The sequence below is a fragment of the Tarenaya hassleriana genome, unplaced genomic scaffold (assembly GCF_000463585.1).
Source record: "Tarenaya hassleriana unplaced genomic scaffold, ASM46358v1 Cleome7, whole genome shotgun sequence".
NCBI lineage: Eukaryota > Viridiplantae > Streptophyta > Magnoliopsida > Brassicales > Cleomaceae > Tarenaya > Tarenaya hassleriana.
In genome coordinates, this window is record NW_010969548.1 from 3,203,818 (window position 1) to 3,226,926 (window position 23,109).

General features: G+C 40.1%; 6 protein-coding genes and 2 non-coding genes across 10 annotated transcripts; 6 read left to right on the forward strand and 2 right to left on the reverse strand.

Moving 5' to 3' along the window:
* The first annotated feature begins 253 nt into the window (after positions 1–253).
* Positions 254–1,667, forward strand: LOC104801087 (RING-H2 finger protein ATL16-like). The gene has a single exon (XM_010524180.1). It carries the CDS (start codon positions 334–336, stop codon positions 1,489–1,491), a length of 1,158 nt encoding a protein of 385 aa, XP_010522482.1. The 5' UTR covers positions 254–333; the 3' UTR covers positions 1,492–1,667.
* Positions 1,668–2,383: 716 nt separating this feature from the next.
* Positions 2,384–4,299, forward strand: LOC104801088 (electron transfer flavoprotein subunit beta, mitochondrial). The gene is made up of 5 exons (XM_010524181.1): positions 2,384–2,483; positions 2,597–2,881; positions 3,118–3,198; positions 3,422–3,516; positions 3,911–4,299. The coding sequence occupies exons 1-5, from the start codon at positions 2,415–2,417 to the stop codon at positions 4,134–4,136; spliced, it is 756 nt and encodes a 251-aa protein (XP_010522483.1). The 5' UTR covers positions 2,384–2,414; the 3' UTR covers positions 4,137–4,299.
* Positions 4,300–4,397: 98 nt separating this feature from the next.
* On the reverse strand, positions 4,398–4,470 carry TRNAA-AGC. The gene has a single exon. It is a non-coding gene; the product is annotated as a tRNA-Ala (tRNA).
* A 92-nt stretch (positions 4,471–4,562) lies between these two features.
* LOC104801089 lies at positions 4,563–7,046 on the forward strand. The gene is made up of 5 exons (XM_010524182.2): positions 4,563–4,710; positions 5,828–5,942; positions 6,072–6,161; positions 6,249–6,347; positions 6,672–7,046. The coding sequence occupies exons 1-5, from the start codon at positions 4,643–4,645 to the stop codon at positions 6,777–6,779; spliced, it is 480 nt and encodes a 159-aa protein (XP_010522484.1). The 5' UTR covers positions 4,563–4,642; the 3' UTR covers positions 6,780–7,046.
* A 2,631-nt stretch (positions 7,047–9,677) lies between these two features.
* Positions 9,678–9,748, reverse strand: TRNAG-GCC. Its single transcript has one exon. It is a non-coding gene; the product is annotated as a tRNA-Gly (tRNA).
* A 1,055-nt stretch (positions 9,749–10,803) lies between these two features.
* LOC104801090 lies at positions 10,804–11,558 on the forward strand. The gene has a single exon (XM_010524183.1). The coding sequence runs from the start codon at positions 10,899–10,901 to the stop codon at positions 11,400–11,402; it is 504 nt and encodes a 167-aa protein (XP_010522485.1). The 5' UTR covers positions 10,804–10,898; the 3' UTR covers positions 11,403–11,558.
* Positions 11,559–12,692: 1,134 nt separating this feature from the next.
* LOC104801091 (ethylene response sensor 2) lies at positions 12,693–15,550 on the forward strand. Of its 3 annotated transcripts, none has more exons than XM_010524184.2 (3): positions 12,693–12,978; positions 13,117–15,131; positions 15,211–15,550. In XM_010524184.2, the coding sequence occupies exons 2-3, from the start codon at positions 13,389–13,391 to the stop codon at positions 15,373–15,375; spliced, it is 1,908 nt and encodes a 635-aa protein (XP_010522486.1). In that variant the 5' UTR covers positions 12,693–12,978; positions 13,117–13,388; the 3' UTR covers positions 15,376–15,550. The 3 variants fall into 3 exon arrangements, with proteins under 3 accessions (XP_010522486.1, XP_010522487.1, XP_010522488.1); XM_010524185.2 differs by having other exon boundaries at positions 13,243–15,131; XM_010524186.2 differs by having other exon boundaries at positions 13,266–15,131.
* A 950-nt stretch (positions 15,551–16,500) lies between these two features.
* On the forward strand, positions 16,501–23,022 carry LOC104801093 (MATH domain-containing protein At5g43560-like). The gene is made up of 13 exons (XM_010524187.2): positions 16,501–16,648; positions 17,381–17,603; positions 18,153–18,264; positions 18,459–18,547; positions 18,638–18,706; positions 18,785–18,917; positions 19,015–19,173; positions 19,606–19,957; positions 20,105–20,217; positions 20,447–20,594; positions 20,694–21,178; positions 21,261–21,381; positions 21,541–23,022. The coding sequence occupies exons 2-13, from the start codon at positions 17,432–17,434 to the stop codon at positions 22,834–22,836; spliced, it is 3,249 nt and encodes a 1,082-aa protein (XP_010522489.1). The 5' UTR covers positions 16,501–16,648; positions 17,381–17,431; the 3' UTR covers positions 22,837–23,022.
* Positions 23,023–23,109: the final 87 nt, after the last annotated feature.

A 23,109-nucleotide genomic window follows, 5' to 3' on the forward strand; every position in this document is an offset into this window, starting at 1 on the left:
TATATATATATACTGGATAGTTTCCAACCTAAAGTTGCTACCATTTCTGCTCCTACTTGATCTATGGATTCGTAATCATTCTCAAGATCTCAGAAGGGCACTTCTCTCTCTCTCTCTCTCTCTCTCTCTCTCTCTCTCTCTCCCTCTCCCTCTCCCCTTTGATGCCTTCATGATTACAGTTTATCAATTTCAGCATCATCTACGAATGTAATATAGGTGATAATGATGAAAAAGCGAAATCCTTCTCTCTCTCTCTCTCTCTCTCTCTCTCTCTCTCTCTCTCTCTCTCTCTCTCTCTCTCTTTTAATTCTCTCGGATGAGAGCTTGAAATTGATGGATACATCAAACCGTGGCAACCCTTTCAGCGATTTGGCATTTCCACCGCCGGCGTTCTCTCTACCGCTTCCGCTGCCGCTTCTTCCGCCGCCCCCGCCGCATATCTCGAGCCCTATATTCCCGCGCTCGGGCTCATCGGGCACAAGCTTTCCTATCCTCGCCGTCGCCGTAATCGGAATCTTGGCAACAGCGTTCTTGCTCGTCAGCTACTACGTCTTCGTCATCAAATGCTGCCTCAACTGGCACCGAATCGATCTCCTTCGCCGGTTTTCGCTGTCTCGGCGGCGAAACGGCCAAGACCCTTTAATGATTTACTCTCGGGAGCTCAGGGACCGCGGTTTGGATGAATCTGAAATTAGGGCTCTTCCAATCTTCCAGTTCAAGAAGAGGGTCGGAGACAGAAACGAGGGAGAAGAAGACAAGACCTCTCAAGAATGCTCCGTCTGTCTGAACGAGTTTCAGGAAGACGAGAAACTGAGGATTATTCCGAACTGCTGCCATTTGTTTCACATAGACTGCATCGATATCTGGCTTCAGAACAACGCCAATTGCCCTCTCTGCAGGACAAGCGTTTCCTGCAACTCAAGTTTCCCGCCGGATCACGTCATGGCTCCGAGCTCATCCCCCGGTAACCCAAGCCAGAGCCTCGACCACGGAAACGACTTCGTGGTTATCGAGCTAGGCTCTGGTAACAACGGCTCTAACCCTAGGAACCAAGCATTGCTTGCGACACAAGAAAGGCGGAGCCAGGGAGAAGCAGCGACAGCCAACACTCCTCGATCGGTTAGCCCTTCGCCTAGGAAGATCGAACGTGGAGTGTTGCAGAAGAAAGGAAGGAAATTTCATAAAGTGACGAGTATGGGAGACGAGTGCATAGACATGAGAGGAGGGAAAGACAGGGACCAATTCGGGGTTCAGCCCATCAGAAGATCGATCTCGATGGACTCGTCGGCGGATCAGCAGCTTTACATGGCGGTCCAAGAGGCCATAAACCGACAAAACAGGCAAGTTCCGGTGGTCGGAGACGGTGGTTGTACGGAAGGAAGTAGCAGCAGTAATGGCAATGCCGGTAACAGAGTGAAGAGATCTTTCTTCTCGTTTGGGGGCAGCAGAGGTTCTAGAAGTTCCATCTTGCCTGTTTATTTGGATCCCTAAGTTTTTTTTTTTTTAAATAAATTCAATTTCGGGCGTCTATTTTTTAAAATTAGTTTTTGAAATTATTTTCATTTGGTGTAGGAAACATTAGAAGTGAAAAAAGAGTCAATGAGTTGTCGTGTTGTATCATAGAAATTGTTGTAATTTCAAGGTTGGAAGAAAGTATCGTTCCTATTCTTTTAATTTTATTTTAATTATTTATTTTGAGGTAATGAATTAACATATTAAATTTATTAAATTTTCTTGAGGGCAACCTTTTTAAATTTAAATAATACATATATGACTCCAAGAATCAAATATTGATAGGTTTTGGCAATATACATATGACTTAATGAATCAAATGTGAAGTATGTTCAATTTATTATTTCACTGCACCTTTTTTTTTAAAAAAAATTTGTTGGATAATATATAAAAAAGAATATATTCAAATGATTAAGGAATTTTTAAACTTGAAAAATGTGGGGCGAACTGGAATGGCGCCACCATGCTCGGAAAAGTTGGAAGACTGTTGTTAGATCTCAGAGAATCCGAGAAGGAAAGTGTATGAAAAGAACAAAGAGGGACCCCACGTTTGATTTTTTTTTTTTTGTAATTATTTCACCATTTTCAGAACTCACAACTAATTTGAAATTAAAATCTTCATATGTGTATTTAATACATACATATATATATATATATATATATTGATTGTTATACTTATTCAGGAAATGACCATCGTCTCTTGGTTGGTCCAACAAATAAAATACTTTTTTGGGCTTTATAATTTTAAAATGGGGTTGGGTTTATATAATCATCAAATTGAAATTCAAGCCCAAAGGCCCAAAGGAAGCCCATCATGACCATATAAATATTTACATGCGAACCTCGTTTCCGTTTTGTTGTTCGTCCGAAAGTTAAAAGCATAGGGGAGCTACGACCGGCCGATGAAGATACTGGTAGCCGTGAAACGGGTCGTCGACTACGCCGTCAAGATCCGGGTCAAACCCGATAAGGTACGATCAAAGCCCGTGTCCCCCTTTTTCTCTTCTCCAACCTGTTGGAAATTGGAATCACGGTGTTTTCAATCTCAATTAGCTGAAACCCTTTGTCGGATTTCTGGAATCAGACGGGTGTCGATACCCAGAATGTGAAGATGTCGATGAATCCGTTCTGCGAGATCGCGCTTGAAGAAGCCCTTCGGATCAAGGAGGCGGGTATCGCTGGCGAAGTCGTCGCCGTCAGCATCGGACCCGCCCAGTGCGTTGACACGCTGCGGACGGGTCTAGCGATGGGTGCGGACCGGGCAATCCACGTGGAGGCAAATCGGGACCTTGTTCCTCTGACGATTGCTAAGATCATGAAGAAGCTTGCTGAAATCGAGAATCCTGGGCTGGTCTTCCTCGGAAAACAGGTACCTTGGCTGGGTTGCTATGAGGCTTGTTTAATTGTACTTCTCTTGAATTTGAGGAAATTTTCAAACTGGGTCGAATGTTATTCTTGGGATTTCGTGATTGGTTATTCACTGTTGAATATCATACGGTGCTGTTTCTGAGCTATAAGGTCTGCTATTAGCTTATCTGAGTTTGTTCTTGTCTTGTTTATTGCCCTCAGAATGTTATTTTTACATATTCTTCAACCTCTCTGTAGGCGATAGATGATGACTGCAACCAGACTGGACAAATGGTTGCAGGCTTGCTTGGTTGGCCACAGGCAACATTTGCCTCAAAGGTATGTCTAATCCTTTTAACTTCATACTAATGAACACGAACTATCATAAGCTTTGGTGGGCAGTTGCCTTAAGGCTTCAATACACAACTTGTAACATGTTTTTTCGTCTTTTGGATCTTGGATTCTTACCATGCCCCCTTCCCTAACTCTTGTTTCGCCTTTAAGCTCAGGAGCTTTCTCTCTTTTATCAGTTTTTCATGAGCTGCTCAATGTTGTTTTGTAGGTTGTATTGGATAAGGGCAAACAGATGGCAACAGTGGATCGAGAAGTGGACGGCGGTCTAGAGACCATTAGTGTGGACTTACCTGCTGTGATAACGTAAGTTGTATTAGTGCTTGTTCATGTGTTTCCAGCTGCCCATATGAAATCTGGGTTCTCCTTGAGGGGCTGTTACATCAACCTTGATCTTTCATGTCCGTATGAAAGCAGTCACAACCCTAGGTGTTATTATTTACAAACGCCTCCTAAACCCTTGTAAACTAGATGATGACCGAACAATTCATGGGACAGTCCTACACTAGGTCCAGAACGTTGGACTTGCCCAAAATTACGAGAGCAGCTAGACTGGCTATAAAATGTAGGAATATGTTGATGAGTTTTGGAAGCAACAAAAGGTGTTGTAGTTCTTGTCAGTTTATTTTACACACGTTAGAGTTAAAACTTCGATTAGCCGTTTGTGTATCTTTGTTAAAAGTTTGGTGTTTAATTGCAGAACTGACTTGAGACTGAACCAACCGAGATACGCAACACTTCCCAACATAATGAAGGCAAAGTCGAAGCCGATAAAGAAAATGACGCCGCAGGATCTGGAGGTAGACGTTAAATCCGACGTCGAGATGGTTGAAGTGACAGAGCCCCCCAAGAGGAAAGCCGGAGTCATGGTTTCTTCGGTGGATGAATTGATTGATAAGCTCAAAAACGAAGCTCATGTTCTTTGAAAATATCCCCATTCAGTACATGTTCCAATGTGACGGACACACACACACATTGTTGTTTCAGGCAGGAAGCACAAGTGAATAAATAAAGTTTGAATCTTTAGGACAAATGCCAAAGGGTTCAAATCCCTAGCGGATTAAACGCATCCAACTGGTTTCCTATTGATTCAGTCGTGTTACATATGATCTATGCTATTGACATCATGATATATATATATATATATAAATAAGATTTTGATGCGTTCATGGCAAAAAAACCATCAGTGGAGATGCGGGGTATCGATCCCCGTACCTCTCGCATGCTAAGCGAGCGCTCTACCATCTGAGCTACATCCCCTCATTGTTCATTATAATAATATAAAAACTAATTTTAGCTTCTGAACATTTATTGAGGAACCTTCCTTTCGGAAAATAAATAACCCCAAAAAGCAGAGGAACCGATCTTTGATCCCATTGCCGAGGAGTGTTCTTTCTCCGACAGTAAACCAGAGAGCAAACAAGCGAGCGAGATGGGTTTCTCCTCGTTTCTTGGAAGGGTTCTCTTCGCTTCGCTCTTCATCCTCTCTGCTTGGCAAATGTGTGTGTTTCTCTCTCTCGATCTGATCTTCTTGTTTCCATTTCAGGCACACGGCTTTTTTTGTTCGTCCCTCTTTCGTTGCTTAATTTCCCTCGATCTCGTTTAAGGTTATTACTTGGAAGATAATGTATCTCGTGCTAGATCTGATGTGAATTTAGTGACTCCTCGTGTTCTTTGATTGAATTTCTCGTCTCTATCTAGGGTTTGACTTTGACATATCCGATGGTATGAATTACGTAACTGAATCTAGCTTTGGTTTGAGAGTCTTTTCCTTTGGCCATTCTTTTTAGATGCGGATCGATAAAGGAGCGAACTTTCTTTTACTTCCGAGCTTAAATGGCTTCATAAATGACGCGAAAATCAGCTCCTGGATGATAGATTTGGAGGGTCGGAAGTTTCAGCTTGCATTGTGTTGATATCTTAGTAAAGATTGAATTTTGAGTTGGATAGGTTTTTGTCTGTTCATGTGTAATGTGTGAGCGGTTCCTTGTGTACGTTCATGATTGATCTGTTTCTGCATTACATTTTGCATCCATGGCTCGACCCAAATGAGTATTTTTTTCCTAATTGGAATGTCGTTGATTAATGGAAATCAATCTATACTGTCTACTTCTTTCAAGTGAAATTCTCTTGGACGCAATTCAAGATTTTTCTTAGATCGGCTTTAGTTCCATTCATATGCGCATAGCTACATGGCATCCAGCGTGAATTTTAGTTGGCTTTTGGCTTTTGAGCTTGTCAGTAGCTATGCTGTTCACTTGTTCATACGGTCTTCATCTCATTGGATAAATAAAGGCCTGGTTTTTAGCAATCTGATTCCATATATCATACCGAGAAACGAGTCCCCTTCGCATCCCTCAAATGGTGCATTGGATAACTCCTGCCAGTGCATAATACGCCAGAAAGGAGCATCTTTTAGTACTAAATCGATGACAATGGTGCTTTTTACTTGTTTCAATGTTTTTCTCCATCGAATATAATATCCTATCTGTGATAATTCATGGACATCATTGACTATAACAAACTACTCATATTTGCTCCTCTGTTGCTGCCTAAATACATATATGATAGACCACATTCCTGGGTCTGAATTATGCATCTTGAGTTGTTTTACCAGGTTCAACGACTTTGGGGTTGACGGTGGGCCTGCAGCTAAAGAGTTGGCTCCAAAGCTTCGTCTGGCCAAGGCCCATCTATCTTTCAAATTAGGGATTGACTTGCCTGATATTGAGGTGCGAGTTGTATGACCTGGTTTCTTTATTCTTGCACCATTTCGATATCTTTTTCTTCGGTGTTGTGATTTCTTCATGTTTTATGCTACATGTGTCGATGTTTCTGATTCAGTGAAATGAATTATACAGGTGAAACAAGTAGTGGCTACTATTGTTGCCCTGAAAGGACTTGGAGGCTTACTCTTTGTTTTCGGCAGCGTCTTTGGGGCTTATCTTCTGGTTGGGGGATTCTTAAATCAATTTTGGAAGGTTATCAAAGCGTAGCGGTTTGTCTTACTTTGTATTCTTCTGTACCTTTGTTTTCAGGTCTTCTACTTGGTGGCTGTCAGTCCTATTCTATATGACTTCTACAACTACGGGGCTGAGGATCGCCAATTCTCTCTTCTCTTCACCGAGTTCTTGCAGGTTTGTCTGAACCTCTCTCTAGCCCACATATCTTGATCTCAAGAACTGTACTGTTACATGAAATCTGGAACTGGGAACTGGAACTGTCAACATTTTCACAACCCTTTTTTCCTGAAAGTACGTTACAGTAGCCTTAGCGGTTAGACAGTGCCTCCCAGGTAGTTCAGTTGTGTAGTCTACTGCCTTCCACAGATTGAAACATAGCCACAAAAAGAATTTAGCTTTACAACCCGAGTTTCTTGTCTTTATAAAACCCGCGTCTTCTAAATGACAAGCACACAGTGATTTGAACAACCGTATCCTGTCTTGTTAATGATGTTGCAGAGTGTTGCACTCCTTGGGGCATTGCTTTTGTTTGTCGGAATGAAGAACACAACAACCACCTCCAAGAGGGATCTGAGGAAGAAGACTCCTAAACCGAAAGCCGCCTAGATATGTTTTTTTCTCCCAAAGAACTCCCACAGCCTTGGAGCTGTACCTTGAATTCTCAAGAAAAAAGTTTCTTCTTTTTGTCAGTGACATTAATAGGATTCTAGATTAGTTCAAGTATATCATTCATGATTTCTCTTTAGTTTAATTGTTTTGGGATATTGAGGAGTTTTGAATTTCTGGGTTTCGCGGTTCCTTGATCCAATTTCCCTTTCTTTAGGATCTTGACATCTACATTGTTACGATGGTAAATCAAGGGAATCTGAAGCAGAGGTGGGGGGCAGTCGTGCTATTTAGGAGTACAAGGCTAAATGTGAGATTTATGAAACTCTTGAGGAGCCTCCCGAATATTTTATTCTTTCCCTTTCTTTTGGTTGCTAAAAAAAAAAAAGAAATCAAATTATTCATCGTTAAGGACCTTAACCTAATATGGACATGTACGTACATTATCCTACACATGCATGAAGTCGTAGAATTTTATATATATATATATAGTGGCGGATTCAAAAAAATATACAATTGGGCATAGTAATATACATAATTTTATAAGGATAAATTTTATTTTACTACGGATATTTAACTAGTTTTTGTGATTCAAAATATTTTCATATTCGTCCTTTTGTCATTTTTTTTGTTTTTTTCTTTATCATTTTTTCATATCCATATTGATTTATTTCCACGGCATAAAACTCTTAACATATACGATACAACAAATCTAACATTGTGTGGATTCATTCAAAATGGATATGATGAGTTTTTTTAAAAAAAAATATATAATGGCACAAGCAAACGTGCTTCATCATGATCATGAGAGCTCTGTGTTATGAGATGTTAATTGGGACGTTGGGGTCGTTGTCCCACATCGGAATGTAAATAGTGGTGGTTAGATACGTGACGGTTCAAAAAAGGGGGTCGGATGTCTATTTTCATTTACTACACGTGAATTTTATTATTACATATTCTTCGTGTAATGTTTTTTTAATCTATTTCATTACAAACGGGTTGACATACAAATGTTCCTACGATTCATGAAAATAATATTTAATTAATTCCTTTGGGAAATCTCTATGCTTTCTTGTTAATTTGTTATGATTCTTTTCATTACCTCCGTTTGCTATTTGATGAAAAAATATATATAATTTGTCCAACACGTTATATATATATAGAGAGTGTGTGTGTGTGTGTTATAGATGGTATATTTGTAATATCATGTAATTATAATTAGGTTAACTCTCTTTTATAAATACCCTAATTATAATTACATGATATTACAAATATACCCTCTACGTGTATGTGTGTGTGTATTGAACGGCAGAGAGACGTTTTTAGTCTTAGATTGTAATTTAATATAATGTCGACAAACTTCTTATCTTTAATATATAATCTCATATCACATCAATAAAAATCTCATCACATCCCACTGAATAAAACTCACCTTTTGAATAAAACTAAACTTATAGGCCGCTAATTTTTTTTGTTTATTTTCTTAATAAATATGCAATTAACTGTTCATATATATATATATATATATATTACTTATTATTCTTAAATAGAATATGATTCTGCCCATTATATGTGGCACACAAAAAATCTGTAATATAAAATAGAAATCTTATCAGGGGGTTATGTTAGTCTAAAGTTGGTATAATCTTTATCTTTTTAAAAAAATTATTTTTCAAATATATATAAACTCGAATTTGATTGGCCACGTTCTCATATTTTTTTTTTTTGTGTGCGTGTAAACTCCAAACATTTTTTTTATACAGAAAGTAATTCCAGCATAAGGCACCGTGGGCTGATGTATAAATCCAATAGTAGAATTTCAGTGAAAAGATAAATATAAAAATATTGATTTTTTGCACGAAAAATAAAGATTCCACCCTTTTATCCTTGAAAAATATTTAATTTTATTTTACAAATTTGGTTGGGTCCAAAAGACCATAAACAAAAAAGCTGCTAAAATATTTAATGTCAATAAAACAAATAAAAGCAAATATAGTCCTTACAAAAAAGAGAATATGGTCAAATGCTATTTTGGTCAAAAGGGAAAATAGTTGGGAAAAAAAAGGAAAAAGATCATATAAGATTCGACGGTTTCAACCCAGCTCTAAAGTAAAGTACACTCAAACCACACGCCTATAAATACACACACATATCTGTTTGTGTATATATAATATATATATACATACACATCTCTGTTACATATATAGAGATATCTGAATTAAGCAAACTCCGGCGATGTCGGCGGCGGCGAGAAAATCATCTGCCGGTGGAAACCGGCGGCAGCCAAGCAGGCTCCAGCGGCGTGCTCCGCCGCCGATTCAGATAAACCCAGCTGAGCCGCCGAGCTGGAAAGTGGCTATCCCGCTCCTGTCACCGCCGGAATCTCCGCCGCCGGCGCTCCAACAATCTGCGGCGTTGATGGAGGAAAATAGACGGGGGAGAGAGACGGAGAAGCCGCCACCGGTGTTCAAGAAGTGGCAGCACCCGGCGGCGCCTTTTTATTACGAAACCTCAGCCGTTTGTTGCATGGCCTAATTAATGTCAATTAACTAATTTGTAAAATCTCTCCTTAGGGTTGTAAATCATATATGGTTTATTTGTGTGCATATATAGATATACATATATATCTGTATATGTATATGCAGCATGCCGTATCTATAGCAAGAGTTTGGCGGTGAATTGTTACATAGTAAGTACTCGCATATAATATATTATTTTTTTATAAGTTAAGAGAAAATCTCACAAAACTCAATAGAAGAAAGTTTCTATGGATTTTCTTTTAATAATCTAAAAAAGTATTTTAACTATTGAAATAAAAAGGAAAAAAATCGAAAAAGAAAAAAAAAAGGTAACCGTTTGGTATCTCTCGACCGACACGTGGCAAAAACGAAACAACATTGCACCAGCCGGGAATCGAACCCGGGTCTGTACCGTGGCAGGGTACTATTCTACCACTAGACCACTGGTGCTGACTGATTAAATAATTTGTTATGTTTCAAGAAAACCTCGTGGTCCATCTGACTGAACCATGGGTGTATAATCCCAAATTCAAAAACCGAACCAAAACCAGAACTTCGTAGGCGTGAAGTGGCAGTGATTGAGCAATCAAAGTAGTCGGGTTGCCATCGAAATGACATCCTAATTTGTGTCTGCTTGTCCAATAGGAAACGTTAATTATCCAAATACCCATTAATTAACTATTTTTTTTTTTGGGTGTTTTTATTTTTTCTGCCAAATTGAGACAAATTAGTTAAGGTATCGATCATAACAAGACAAACACATAAGGAAAATGTCGTAGGAGTTGCGCCATTTGCACCCAAAAAAAGAAAAAGAGAGAGAGACCATGGTGGTTTTGAACCACTCCTCCTTTGCCTTTTACTTGTCATCTTTTTTGTTTGGTTATGGGCTAATTGTGGAGTTTAGTTGGGGATTATTTGGATTCAAGTTCATTGGAAATATATCAAATGTATGAGTTCCCGCAATTTTTTTTTTTGTTTGGCGATTTGTATATTTACAAAAAAGAACTATTGCATAGAATATATTTGTACCGTAGACTACGACTTTACATGATTTATATATATATATATATTCAAGTAATTAATCAATAATGAAGAAAAAGAAAACCAGCTTCAAATTGTTGTGTATTTCTTCTTTAAACTGCTATTATTGGAGAGCTAATACAAAATAACCCGATGCTATGTATATATTAATTAATAAGCTATGTGACTAGAGAGATCGAAATGTTTGGTCAAATTATAGCAACGTTTAACAACTAATATATATATATATATATATATATTGTCTGTAGAACAATTAAATAAATTTGTCATATAATAATATGATGGTAATCTTCTACAAATTCCATTACAAAAAAAATACAAATTAATATATGTGGCACCGTAGACTATATACTCTTTTAGATAATGCCAATGCATGCCTTCCAAATCCCATAGCTACATTAACTATTTCTCAGTCCAGGATTATCCTTATATGTACCAAACCCTTTTGACTCCTTAAAAAAAAACATCATTCTTCGAGATTTTAGGGTTTCTTCTTCAAACCATTTCCGCCCTCTCTCTCTTATTTGTCATCTCAAGCGTTTTAGGGATTTTGTGAGGAATGGAATGCGAGAGATCGTCATCAGCAGAGACAAGAATCTCAACCCGATCCGGCGACAGTCACCGGCGATCTTCCACGGTCGCCGCCGGGAGCCGACGTCGGATGTACGAGTGCACTTTCTGCAAAAGAGGGTTCACCAACGCACAAGCCCTAGGCGGTCACATGAACATCCACCGCCGCGACCGTGCAAAAGCCAAGCAAAACGCAAACGCAAACGCCACAACAGAAGAAGAAGAAGAAGAAGAATCGTTACTCTGCATGAACCCTAATACGCCGACTACGTTCGGTATAATTAAAAGCACGGCCAAGGATGATCATCGAGTTCATAAATCTTTTGCCTCGTCGGGACCAAAGCTCGTAATGGGTGGTTACGAACAAGATGTTTTGAGGACAAGCTTGAGCTTAGGGATCGGTTCGATTTCCGACAAAGACGAAAGGGTGAAAGAAAGCGTTGTTGTCGTCGAAGGAGATGAAATCGATTTGGAGCTCAGACTTGGCTCTTGATCAATATATATATCATCACCCTAATTAGTTATATACCTTCTTTTTTATTTTTGTGTTTACAATATTCCATTGTTATATATAGTTTCGATTCTGTCATTATTTCCTTTTTTCATAAAAAAAAATGCGATCCTTGGCGTTGTTGTGATATTCGAAGCATATATGATGAGTTGATACATATGTATAGTTATGATATCTTTTTTCCTTCTAATGTATGTTTTTGGGGCATACGAGACACAAACACATATGTGGCCGTATATATATGTATATGTATTTATGTTTGATTTTGACGATTATGTGAAGGGGAATATTGGATCGTACGATGTCAGTTTGTAGTTATATATGTAAAAACATTTTATGGGCAATCTGCAAATTCACCAAAAAAATCGTGAACTATATTAATGAAAAAATCAGCCGTAAACTGTTTTTTTAATTCAAAATTTATATTTGGACCGTTAATCTCTGCCGTCTTCGTTGCCATCGTTTGTGGAAACGGCCAACGACTTTGGAGAATACGAGGAAGATGATTTTTCTGCGGCAAAAAAGAAAAAAATATACTGCAACAAAAAAACCTTTTATCCCATAAGCAAGGATCGATGGGCATGTGTATGTATCACCATGTATAAGGGTGTGTGTGTGTGTATATATATATATATACACATATGTTGTAGTTTGCATAATTAACAAAGCGTAAATCCATCTCTTTGAGAAATCACCATAAAATTTGATACATTCCATGAAAATTTCATGGCATAAATCTGAAATTTCAATATCAACGTCTAATATATACTCCGTGATTTTAGTGGCACAACATTCATTTCATGAACTTAGCAATCTACAAAGACGTAACATTTATGGAGTGTACATATTTGTTCATAAATAATCATCATGAGATCTCGACACCGTAATCTAGTGGTTCATATCCAGCATTTTTTGATTCTTTTCTGTTTTTTAATGTTCTGAATTAATTAGATTATATATATATATACACACACACAAAAAAGAAAAGAAAAGAAAGTCTTACCGTTACTTATGAAAAAGAGCACGTGAAAAATGCGGGAATATATATATGCGGTTAAAAAGCTAAGCAAAATCGTAGATTTGGTGTCGTGTTAATAAAAATTAAGAATCTAAATTGTGGAATGATGAACAATGGAATTAAAAACATTCAAACAATGATAAAAACATTCATCCATTTAAAAATGGGAAAAGGAAGAGAAGTGGGAAACTTTTCAATAGATCATTGATTCTTTTCATTCCTAGAAATGGAAGAGTGTGAAAGCATGGAAGTAGGGACTGAAACAAAAGTGTCGATGTTCAGTTCATGTTAACCTAAGACACGGGTCCCTCCCATTTCCTCCTCGGACCGAATCCACAGGACACATCCTCCAACACTTGTCTGTTTTCCCCACCGCTTCAAACTCCATCTCTCTCTCTCTCTCTGTGTTCGAAGAGGTGAGAGAGAGACCCTAAAGAGGAAACGAAAAGCGAAAGGTGGTTTCTTTTTTCATGGGTTTTTCTGGGTTCTGTGGAGAAGCAATTGGGTCTGATCGGTGTCAATTGGAGGTTTTTTTTAAAGGTATGGACTTTATTCTCTGTGATTTTTCTACCATGCGAGGTCAAAAGATTTTTTGGCTGCTAGCTTGTTTGATCTGATTTTGGGTTCTCTTGATGAAATTGCTGGCAAGTGACACTGAGGTTTCTGGTGTGATGACAGATTTCGTAGAGCAGAATCTTCAAAAATATGAATGGGTCTTTTATCTGTTCATGATTTTGCTTCAGTTAATTTGATTTTCTCCTGTTAAAAGTCGAATTCTTCACGTGATGGGTCATTCATTTGAAGGAAATCTCTGGGAATAATCGCAGTTTTGAAGAATCTGGGGAGCAGAAAAACAAGGGTTTGAAGGAAAAAATCCAACCTTGGTTCCAATATGGATTGAAACCGTTCCTATTCATCTATCTCTGTCTGTCTGGATCTGTTCTTGTACAATGTTAAGGACATTGTTTGTTGTCGTGCTCTTCTTTTTCTGCTCCGTGTCCTTAGCCGACAATGGCTTCTCCTCCAGATGCAACTGCAACGACGAGAAAAGCTTCTGGCATTACGAGACGATTCTCCTCACGCAGAGAGCCGCTGACTTCACGATCGCTTTGGCGTATCTCACTATCCCCTTGGAGCTCATCTACTTCATGAGCACATCTTACGTGCCCTTCAAGTTTTACATCATCGAGTTCATCGCCTTCATCGTCCTCTGCGGCTTGACCCATCTGTTCACTGCTCTGACCTCAATGCCTCACCCGTTCCTGTTCATGGCGGCTCTCACCATCTCCAAGATTCTCACGGGTTTCGTCTCGATCGTGACCGCACTCTCCATGGTCAGTCTGATCCCGGTTTTCTTCTTGGCGAAGATTCGGGAGTTTTTGTTGATCAAGAAGGCCTGCGAGCTCGACCGGGAAGTCGGGTTTCTAATGAAGCAGAAGGAGACCGGAGTTCACGTACGTATGCTCACGCAGGAGATAAGAAAGTCTCTTGATCGGCATACGATACTCTACACTACGTTGGTCGAGTTGTCGAGAACTTTAGGCCTTCATAGTTGCGCGGTCTGGATGCCTAACAATATCAGAACTGAGATGAATCTGACACACGAGTTTAAACCGAGGAACCATGCTTATTCAAGCCGTTATCGCCGTTGTTCTGTACCTATCGACGAGTGTGATGTCTCAAGGATCAAATGCAGTGAGGAGGTGGAGTTCTTGAGCGATAATTCTGTTCTCGCTCGGGTGACTGGCCGAGGAGAGGCCGGGCCTACGGTCGGGATCCGGGTCCCGATGCTTCCTGTCTCGAGCTTCAATGGCAGGACACCTGAGGAGATACAGATGTGTTATGCGATCTTGGTGTTAGTCCTTCCTCGGGACGAGTTTCGGCATTGGACTCATGTGGAGCTCGAGATCATCGAGTGTGTTGCTGATCAAGTGGCTGTGGCGATTTCTCACGCAGCGATTCTTGAAGAATCTCAGCTTACGAGAGAGAAGCTCGAGGAACAGAACCGAGCACTTCAGGCAGCAAGACAGGACGCTCTAAGAGCAAATCAGGCTAGGACATCATTCGAGCAGATGATAAGTGACTCGACCAGAGGTCCTGTGTATTCAATTCTTGGATTGCTTTCCATGACGAGAGACCATAACCTATCCAGTGACCAGAAGATTATCGTCGACACCATGGCCAAAACTAGCAACTTGCTATCGATACTTATCAACAACAACAACGAAGCCAAAAAGATTAACAGCGATAGAGCGATTTCACTGCAGATGAGGGGATTTAGCCTACACTCGCTCGTGAAGGAGGCAGCTTGCTCGGCCAAGTGTTTGTGTGTCCAAAAGGGTTTCGGTTTCTCAACAGATGTCGACAAATGGCTGGTGGATCGAGTCGTGGGCGACAGTAGAAGAGTGTTTCAGCTCATGCTGCATATGCTCGGCCTCCTGATGGATCAGATCGCATCCGAGGGAAGTGGACGGAATGCGATTTTCCGGGTTTTCCAAGAGAGCGAATGCACGGAAGAGAGAAGGGTCGACGGAGAGGCGGTGTGGAGACTGAACTATCAGAACGAGACCGTGAATGTCAGATTCGAATTCGTGATAGTTGGACACTGTTCTGTTTCAGAAGAACTCCATGGAAGGAGCAGAAGTAGCCATGAGGATCATATGAGCTTCAGAACTTGCGAGAGACTCGTAAAGGTTGGACTTTTTTCTTACATATGCATGGTTTCGATCTTTCTCTGACTCTACAAGAGTTGTTCTGTCTTGGATCCGACAGGTAATGAAGGGGAAGATCTGGGTTGTCAGGAACCATCAAGGTTCAGCGGAAGGAATATCGGCCGTTCTCCGGTTCCAACTCCGGCCATCACTTCCATTACCGATCCCTGAAAATTCACGAACCACTCGGTCGAGTTCCGCTTCTTGTCTCTCGCAGAATACGTGATTGAGCTTTTGATCGGTGTCGTGGGTGAGGCGGAGCGGACGAAGGAACGGTGGAAGAAATGGAGAATGAAGGTATTTGGTTAGGGGTGAAATCTGAACGTTTCTAAAGTTGTAGGTTATTATGTAATAAATAAAAACGTACGGGTGTTCGTGCAATAAAGAAGAGGACTTGAAAACTGGTCTCATAATTAATAATTATATCAATTATCAAATTGCATTTTAGGGTACCGTTTTTACGTGAACTAATGCTACTGGAAACAGAATGGAAAAATATACGCTCTATTAGGTCGTTAATAAATCTACAAAAATAATTAAAATGTTATGTTTTTGAACTTTTAAAGGGTTATTTGTAATATAAACGCTACATTATCGTGACAAAAAAAATCACTATGCTTATCATAATTCAAATTAGTTATATAAATTGGTTTATCAACCAAATATATTTGGATCGTCAAATCAACAATTTTTGTTACTACTATAATAACTGTTAAAATCTATAAACTAATCTAGCCAACAGATTTAATATCGTTCTATATATATATATTTTTTTGGTACGATGGAAACCCCTATCCTACAATCCTTCGGGTCAGACACCGGACACCGCAACGCCTCTCAGGCCATAGGCCGGACGAGAACGGCACCCACCGCCCTACGCAGTAGCCGGCAAACCACGCAGAGCAGGTAAACCAGCTTCGTAAAGCTGACCGGCTTAAAAGTAGTACCATACCTGGGATTCGAACCCACAACCTCATGGTAGAGGGGTTGTCATTAACCACTAGGCTGGGGACTCCCCCAATATCGTTCTATATTGTCATACCATAAAATTTTATTTGTAAATAACCAATTTATAACTTATAATTTTATACAAAAAATTTAAAACAAAATTTGCAGAGAGATTCCAAATATGATACTGTTTATGCAACTAAACTATAATCGTATAATATTTAAAAATTATATAATATGATAAGTTGATCTAATAAATTTATTATTTCCACCAAATTCGATATAAACTTGGAGCACAACAAGTATGAATATGGATTTTTAAGGTATTCCTCCGTTTGTTTCCTTCAAAAACATGAACGTTATAAATTATCGAACAATTAAAATGAATTTTTATAAGGGGTTTTTTCTCCTCGGGCTTTTCTTTTAGGTGTTTCCTGCGATCTCTCTCTCTCTTCCGTCGTCTCTTTTCTTCTCTCTCTAGAATCTCGAAGAGCAGCCATTAACCCATTCGAAGAATAAGCTTCTCTTTGCTCTTTCTTCCACCGACCCAGGTTCGCTTCGATCTGGGCGATGCCCTTAACGCCCCTCTCAATCTCGCTCGCTCCCTTGTTGTTCAGATTTTGCGAGGCTTAGGTTTCCGATTTCAATCTGGTTTTATTTTTATTCAAGAACGGTTTTCGCTATCCGATCGTTGAATTTTGGTTTATGGGTTTTGTTTGGTTTTCGACGTTTGATTGCAATTGGGTGTTTCTGTGGAGATTTAGTTGATGAAAACGAGAGGTTGATTTTTCTTGTATTTTCAGCTGGGTTTTATCAATCCATCTCTGAAGATTGGATTTAGGGTTTATTGCCCATTGGATATCTGGTGTGGGGTTTACGGTATGGATTTGAGCCATGAATTGGGTTGGTTTCCCTGAAAACGGAGAGAAATAATTGTGGATTTTGATTCTGGGATGTGTTTTGCTCAGTGGTTTATTGAAATAGTTTGCCTGTTCGGTCCAGACCGTGTTCTAGGATCATTCAAGTTATGATGCTATGTTTTGATAGAGTTAACAAACAGACGACTGTTACAATCGGAGAAAAGTTGCCTGCTTGTTTTGTTGTCTGTTTCAGTGGCTAAGTTAACTGCTTTAGAGTTCGTTTATCGTATTCTGATCGTTATTTGACATCTTTTTATCGGCGCCTTGCTCTTGCTAGATTGCAATGTGCTAAGCCTGTTATCTTTGACGAGATTGGCATAATTCGGGATCTAATCTGCTGTCTCCATTCTTTGATTTTCTTAGTTCGAGGAAGGAGATACACTTTTTGGCACATAAGACAACCTTGCAGGGAGAATGGCCGAGATTGTTAACGAGGATTCTCGAACGCAATCAATGGTGGAAAGCTCAAATGGACAGAGAAGCCAATCGGGGGAAGCAATTGTGGAGTGGCGGTCGTCTGATCAACTGGAGAATGGAACTCCGTCGACGTCTCCTCCTTACTGGGACACTGATGACGATGATGATGGTACGCTCTTGCATGTGCTGCGACTATTCAATAAGATCAATAACCGACGGATGAATCACATCCATTTATTGTTTGATTCATAAGTTTGCACTATATGTACAAGAATGCTATGATGGGGTCATGGCTTTGCATTGCATCCCGGACAGCTTTCTCGTACAAGCCGATTTTCTTCTTTTACAGATGATATCTGTATCCACTTGCAAGATAGTAGTTGACGTTTTTTCGACTTATAGGTCTTATTTCCTTTTCATTTTTGTCTCATCTTACTATTGCTGCAAGTGCCTGATTAAGCAAATGTATGAATTGACAGGCAACTGTTAGCATTAAATGTGCTAGAAATGGAAGATTAAGATTGTATGTTTTTGTTCTTTTTTTTTTTCCGGGTTGTTTGTTCGTTTTAGAACTTCAGTTTCGTGCAATAACCTACTATGTATTTCTAGATACGCATATTTAAGATGATTCTCCTTTTTTGTTTGTTTAGTTTTGTACTATATCGTATTATGCATGTCTTTTCCGGTCATCTCCTCTGAAATTGGCTCTTTTTGCTAGGGCAAAAACCCTCTGAACTATATGGGAGACATACATGGAAGATTGATAAATTCTCGGAGATCAACAAAAGGGAGCTCCGTAGCAGTGCTTTTGCCGTTGGTGGCTTCAAATGGTATGTGGCTTGTGTTTTGTTTACTATCCACATATTTTGGCTTTCTTGGTTAAAGATTTTTTTTTAAAATGTATGGAAAATTCTGAAGCTAATGTTACTGTATATGCACATCTATGCAGAAATTGACAAACGTGTTGGGATTTGATTCTATGTATCTGATTTTATTCCTTTTATCCTTATTCTATGTATGGCAGGTACATTTTGATTTATCCCCAGGGCTGTGATGTTTGTAACCATCTGTCTTTGTTTCTCTGTGTTGCAAACCATGATAAGCTTCTTCCAGGTCAGTATTGTTGTTCACTTTTCTGTAACTTAGTTCTCATTTCTGTCTGCAAACCTGAACACACTGGTTCTTTTGTTATATCCGAGACAGGATGGAGTCATTTCGCTCAATTTACTATAGCTGTGGTGAATAAAGATCCAAAGAAATCGAAATACTCAGGTTTACATTTTGCGTCTTTGATTTTCTTGCTCCCATCTCAGTTTCCAATCTACAGAGAACTAAACGCATTTCTTGCAGATACTTTACACCGATTCTGGAAGAAAGAGCATGATTGGGGATGGAAAAAGTTTATGGAGTTACCCAAACTGCAGGATGGATTCATTGATGATTCTGACTCTCTTATAATAAAGGCTCAAGTTCAGGTCATCAGGTAATGCGGGATTAACTGTGCGGAGCAGTGTGCAAAATAACCATTCTGTGTTGCTACTTTTGCTTTTTACGTAACATTTCTTAATCGATTCCTGTAGAGAGAGGGTGGACCGGCCATTTCGCTGCCTTGATTGTCAGTATAGGAGAGAACTCGTTAGGGTCTATTTGACAAATGTAGAGCAAATTTGCCGGCGCTTCGTGGAAGAGAGAAGAAGCAAGCTGGGGAGGTTGATAGAGGACAAAGCTAGATGGACGAGGTATATATTTCACATTGTAAACATATGTACTCAACTCTTCTCTGTTCCAGAAAAGAAATCGTAGTTCATTCCTCTGACCATAATGTTACACAAAGACATGAAATTGCTGTGGTTTCCTTTAGTGTGCGAAAGTCGCACAGTGTGAAAGTAACTTGACAGCAGGCACAACCAAGTTTTGGAGAAATTATCACACAATGTGAAACCGGCACCACTGACTCTTGGAGACAACTATCTAATTGATATATGTCTGAAATTTTTTTGGCGGTTGGATGCTTCATTATCTCTAATATACCACTACCGGTTTTGACTCCCTAAGAATTGGAGAGGGTAAACCCCTAAAAGAGGATCTGGGAAGAATTTTCTTTTGATCTATTTTTTCCCCTCAAAGTTTGAGAAGTTCTTCATAAAAATGGTGGATATTATTGGTTGCAGCTTCTGTGCCTTCTGGTTAGGGATGGATCAAAATTCCAGAAGGCGAATGTCAAGGGAGAAAATGGACGTGATTCTAAAAGTAGTCGTGAAACACTTCTTCATAGAGAAGGAAGTCACATCCACTTTGGTGATGGATTCATTGTATAGTGGGTTGAAGGCTCTTGAAGGCCGCCTATCTAAGGACAAGAAAAATAGGCCAAGACTGTTGGATGCTGAAGAATCACCGGCTCCAATTGTTAGTGTGGACAAAGATATGTTTGTATTAGTCGATGATGTTCTGTTACTCCTAGAAAGGGCTGCTCTGGAGCCTTTGCCCCCAAAAGATGAAAAAGGTCCTCAAAATCGTACAAAGGTTAGTTTCATAGTTTTTTTTTTTAATTTCCAGTTTTGTAGGCTCTCTTATTCTTGAAAATTGCTTAATACATGAACATCTTTGGCAATACCTGATTGCAAATTATGCTGGAATTGATGACACTGCTTATTATTCGACATTATCTAGGAGGGCAATGCTGGAGAGGAGTTCAACAAGGAAGCCATTGAGCGTGATGAGAGACGTTTAACTGAACTGGGTAGACGGACTGTGGAAATATTTGTTCTTGCCCATATATTCAGGTAACATGGTGGAATCTCCCTCACTCTCCCTCTCAGGTTTGAAAATTTCGTAAAACTTATGTGCTTAAATGAACAAATCTGTCTAAAAGGTCGGTCATGTTCAATGTTGTGAGGTTAATGCCATTGTTCACATGAAAAACTGTACCTATCTACTCTCTTTTTCTTGTTTTTGGTATTGTATGTCTTTTTTTTTCCATGTATTTTAATGGAAACTTTCTGAGAAGTGCAGTAACAAAATCGAGGTTGCATACCAAGAAGCTGTAGCGTTGAAAAGACAGGAAGAGCTTATCCGTGAAGAAGAGGAAGCGTGGTTGGCAGAAAGTGAACAGAGGGCCAAAAGAGGAGCCGAGAAAGAGAAGAAATCTAAGAAGAAGCAGGTTTGATTATTGCTTACTGCAGTTTTCAATCTAAATATTTTTCCTATTCTTGATTTTTGTGCCGGAATACTGATTGTTTGGTTGCCTGGAAACTCGTAGGCAAAACAGAAAAGGAACAAAAACAAAGGAAAGGAGAAGAAAAAGGAAGAAAAGGTGAGTTCCCCAACAGATGACAAGGATAGTGAGGAAAACCAAGGTGACGAGAAAAAGGACTCTTTGACAGGGAATGCTCAATCCACCGTGGAAAAACCCGAAACTTTCGGAGATGTTTCCGACATATCTGATTCGGTGGATGGTTCGGGTGAAATCCTTCAGCCTGATTCAGAAGATAGAGACAGTAGCCCTGTTCATTGGGATACTGACACATCCGAGATTGTTCCTACTCCCACAGGAGGCAGTAGCAGCAGAGGAAGAGACAGTTCCATATCTATTTCTAATGGAGTTTCGGAGAGAAAGAATCAGTCTGTGATGGATGATAGTTCATCCACGTGTTCTAATGACTCAACTCTTTCAGGGGTAACCAATGGATTCCACAAAGGGAATATGTTAAATCATCACTACAACCATAACAAGTCCCCGAGCAAGTAAGTGTTTTTTTTGGTTTCTTTTGTCTGTTTTTGCGATATTTTATAACTCAAAATGTTACCTACCCTCACTATTTCCCAGAGGAAAGACTCAGAACCGGGCTTCTTCCGAGCGATGCAAGGTCAGTGTATCAGAAGCCGATGCAGTTGTCTCCTCCATTCGGGAAGCCGAGAGGTCTGGGGAGCGTAGTCCTGTTAAGAATGTGGGTTTACTCATTTGCTAGTTGCTATTTATGTCTATAAATTAGAAGAGAAGTATCAATAAGCAAGAGTTTGTGGAATTACTGGGCTTCTCAAAACAATTTCATTATGTTTATCTCATATAACATCAAACTGATAATACAGCTTTTATCCTTCTGCAGGTACACAATGTGCAGATGAAACAAAACGCGGTGAACACTTTTGATATGGACCGGCCTAAAGAGAAGAGCGCTGCTTCTCCGAGAAGTGGTCCTAGGAATCCTACCTCGGTTCTGCAGCCGAAACCAGAGGAAAAAGGTGTTACGAGCATCGACACGGTTCCAGCCCGGAAAATAGCATCGAATGGACCACCGTCTTCATCAGATCAAGCATCGGTAACCCTGAATATTCAGTCACGCACAGTGACAGTGGGCCCGAGGTCTGAGGTGCAGAAGGAGGCTTTAGCTCCGAAACCTGCTGAAAAATCCATGGCCCAAGTGACACCTTCCATATCAAGGCCTTCCAGTGCTCCTATAATCCCTCCCAAGCTGCAGGCAAGCCCTATAGTCTCGATGGTTCAAACCACCAGTTCGCTTGCAAGGTCAGCTAGTTCAGCCGGCCGGTTGGGTCCTGACCCGTCTCCGAGCAGCCAACCCTTCATTCCTCAATCCTACAAAAGTGCTATAGTGGGTAACACCCCCGCCGGTTCGTCTAGTTTTAACCGCTCGAGCTCTCCAGCTGCGGGAGTAAACTCATTGCCACCGTACTCGCAACCGCCTCCAAGTTCTGGATCCTATCAGTCAGGCTTTCCTTTCAGTCTCGGTTCTCGGGATGGCTCATCAGGTGGGCTCATGTGGACAGGAGGGAGTTCGAGTTCGAGTTCTCAGAGGGATAGAACCATCAGCAGCATGAACCGGGACGCCCTTAAAGCAGCTAACCCCTACACACCCATAGGAAGCAGGTCTCTGGAACAGACACAGAGCCTGGTAACTGATGAGTTCCCTCACCTGGACATCATCAACGACCTGCTCGAAGATGAACATGGAAGCAACATGATGATGGCGGGAAGTGGGTTCCATGTTGTACCCCAACTGTTCAACAGCAGCAGCAGCAGCCATTACACATATCATCATCATCATCACGGGACAGGGACAGAGCTCGGTCTCTCAGGTGAGTTGTTGTCTTGCAGGTCCTCGAGGAGTTACAGTGATGAAGGGTTCCACCATGGATATGGCCATTTCGACTCATACATGCCCCATTCCTCTGCCTCTGCTTCACCCTATGGAAATGGGCAAATGGATGGGTTGATACCGACGCAGTGGCGAATGGCGAACATGGACCTGTCTTTACGTGCGATGAGGAATCCCGATGAAGCTGCTTACCCGCCCTTTGGATCAGAGGCTTCGAATTCAAACCCGAATTTATCGGCAAACATCAATGGCGGCTATGCAGAATTCAGGCCTTCAAAAGGGCACTGAGAAGGGTATGAAGCCGGAATGAGTTACTGCATTCAACAATAGGTGTTACATTTGAGGAGATGACACTCATAAGGGTCTTGGTTTAATGAGTGGGATTGTAATCTTTAAAAAAACAACAACATGAAAAAACATGTGTAAAGAGAGTGTCTTTGGCTCTTCTTTCGAATGAATCTTTTCTTTTTCCTAGCTTTTGCATCAATATTGTAGACAAAGGTAATTGAAAATTAAATTACAATTGAAAAGATAAATGGACTTTGGAAAAAAAAAATCAAA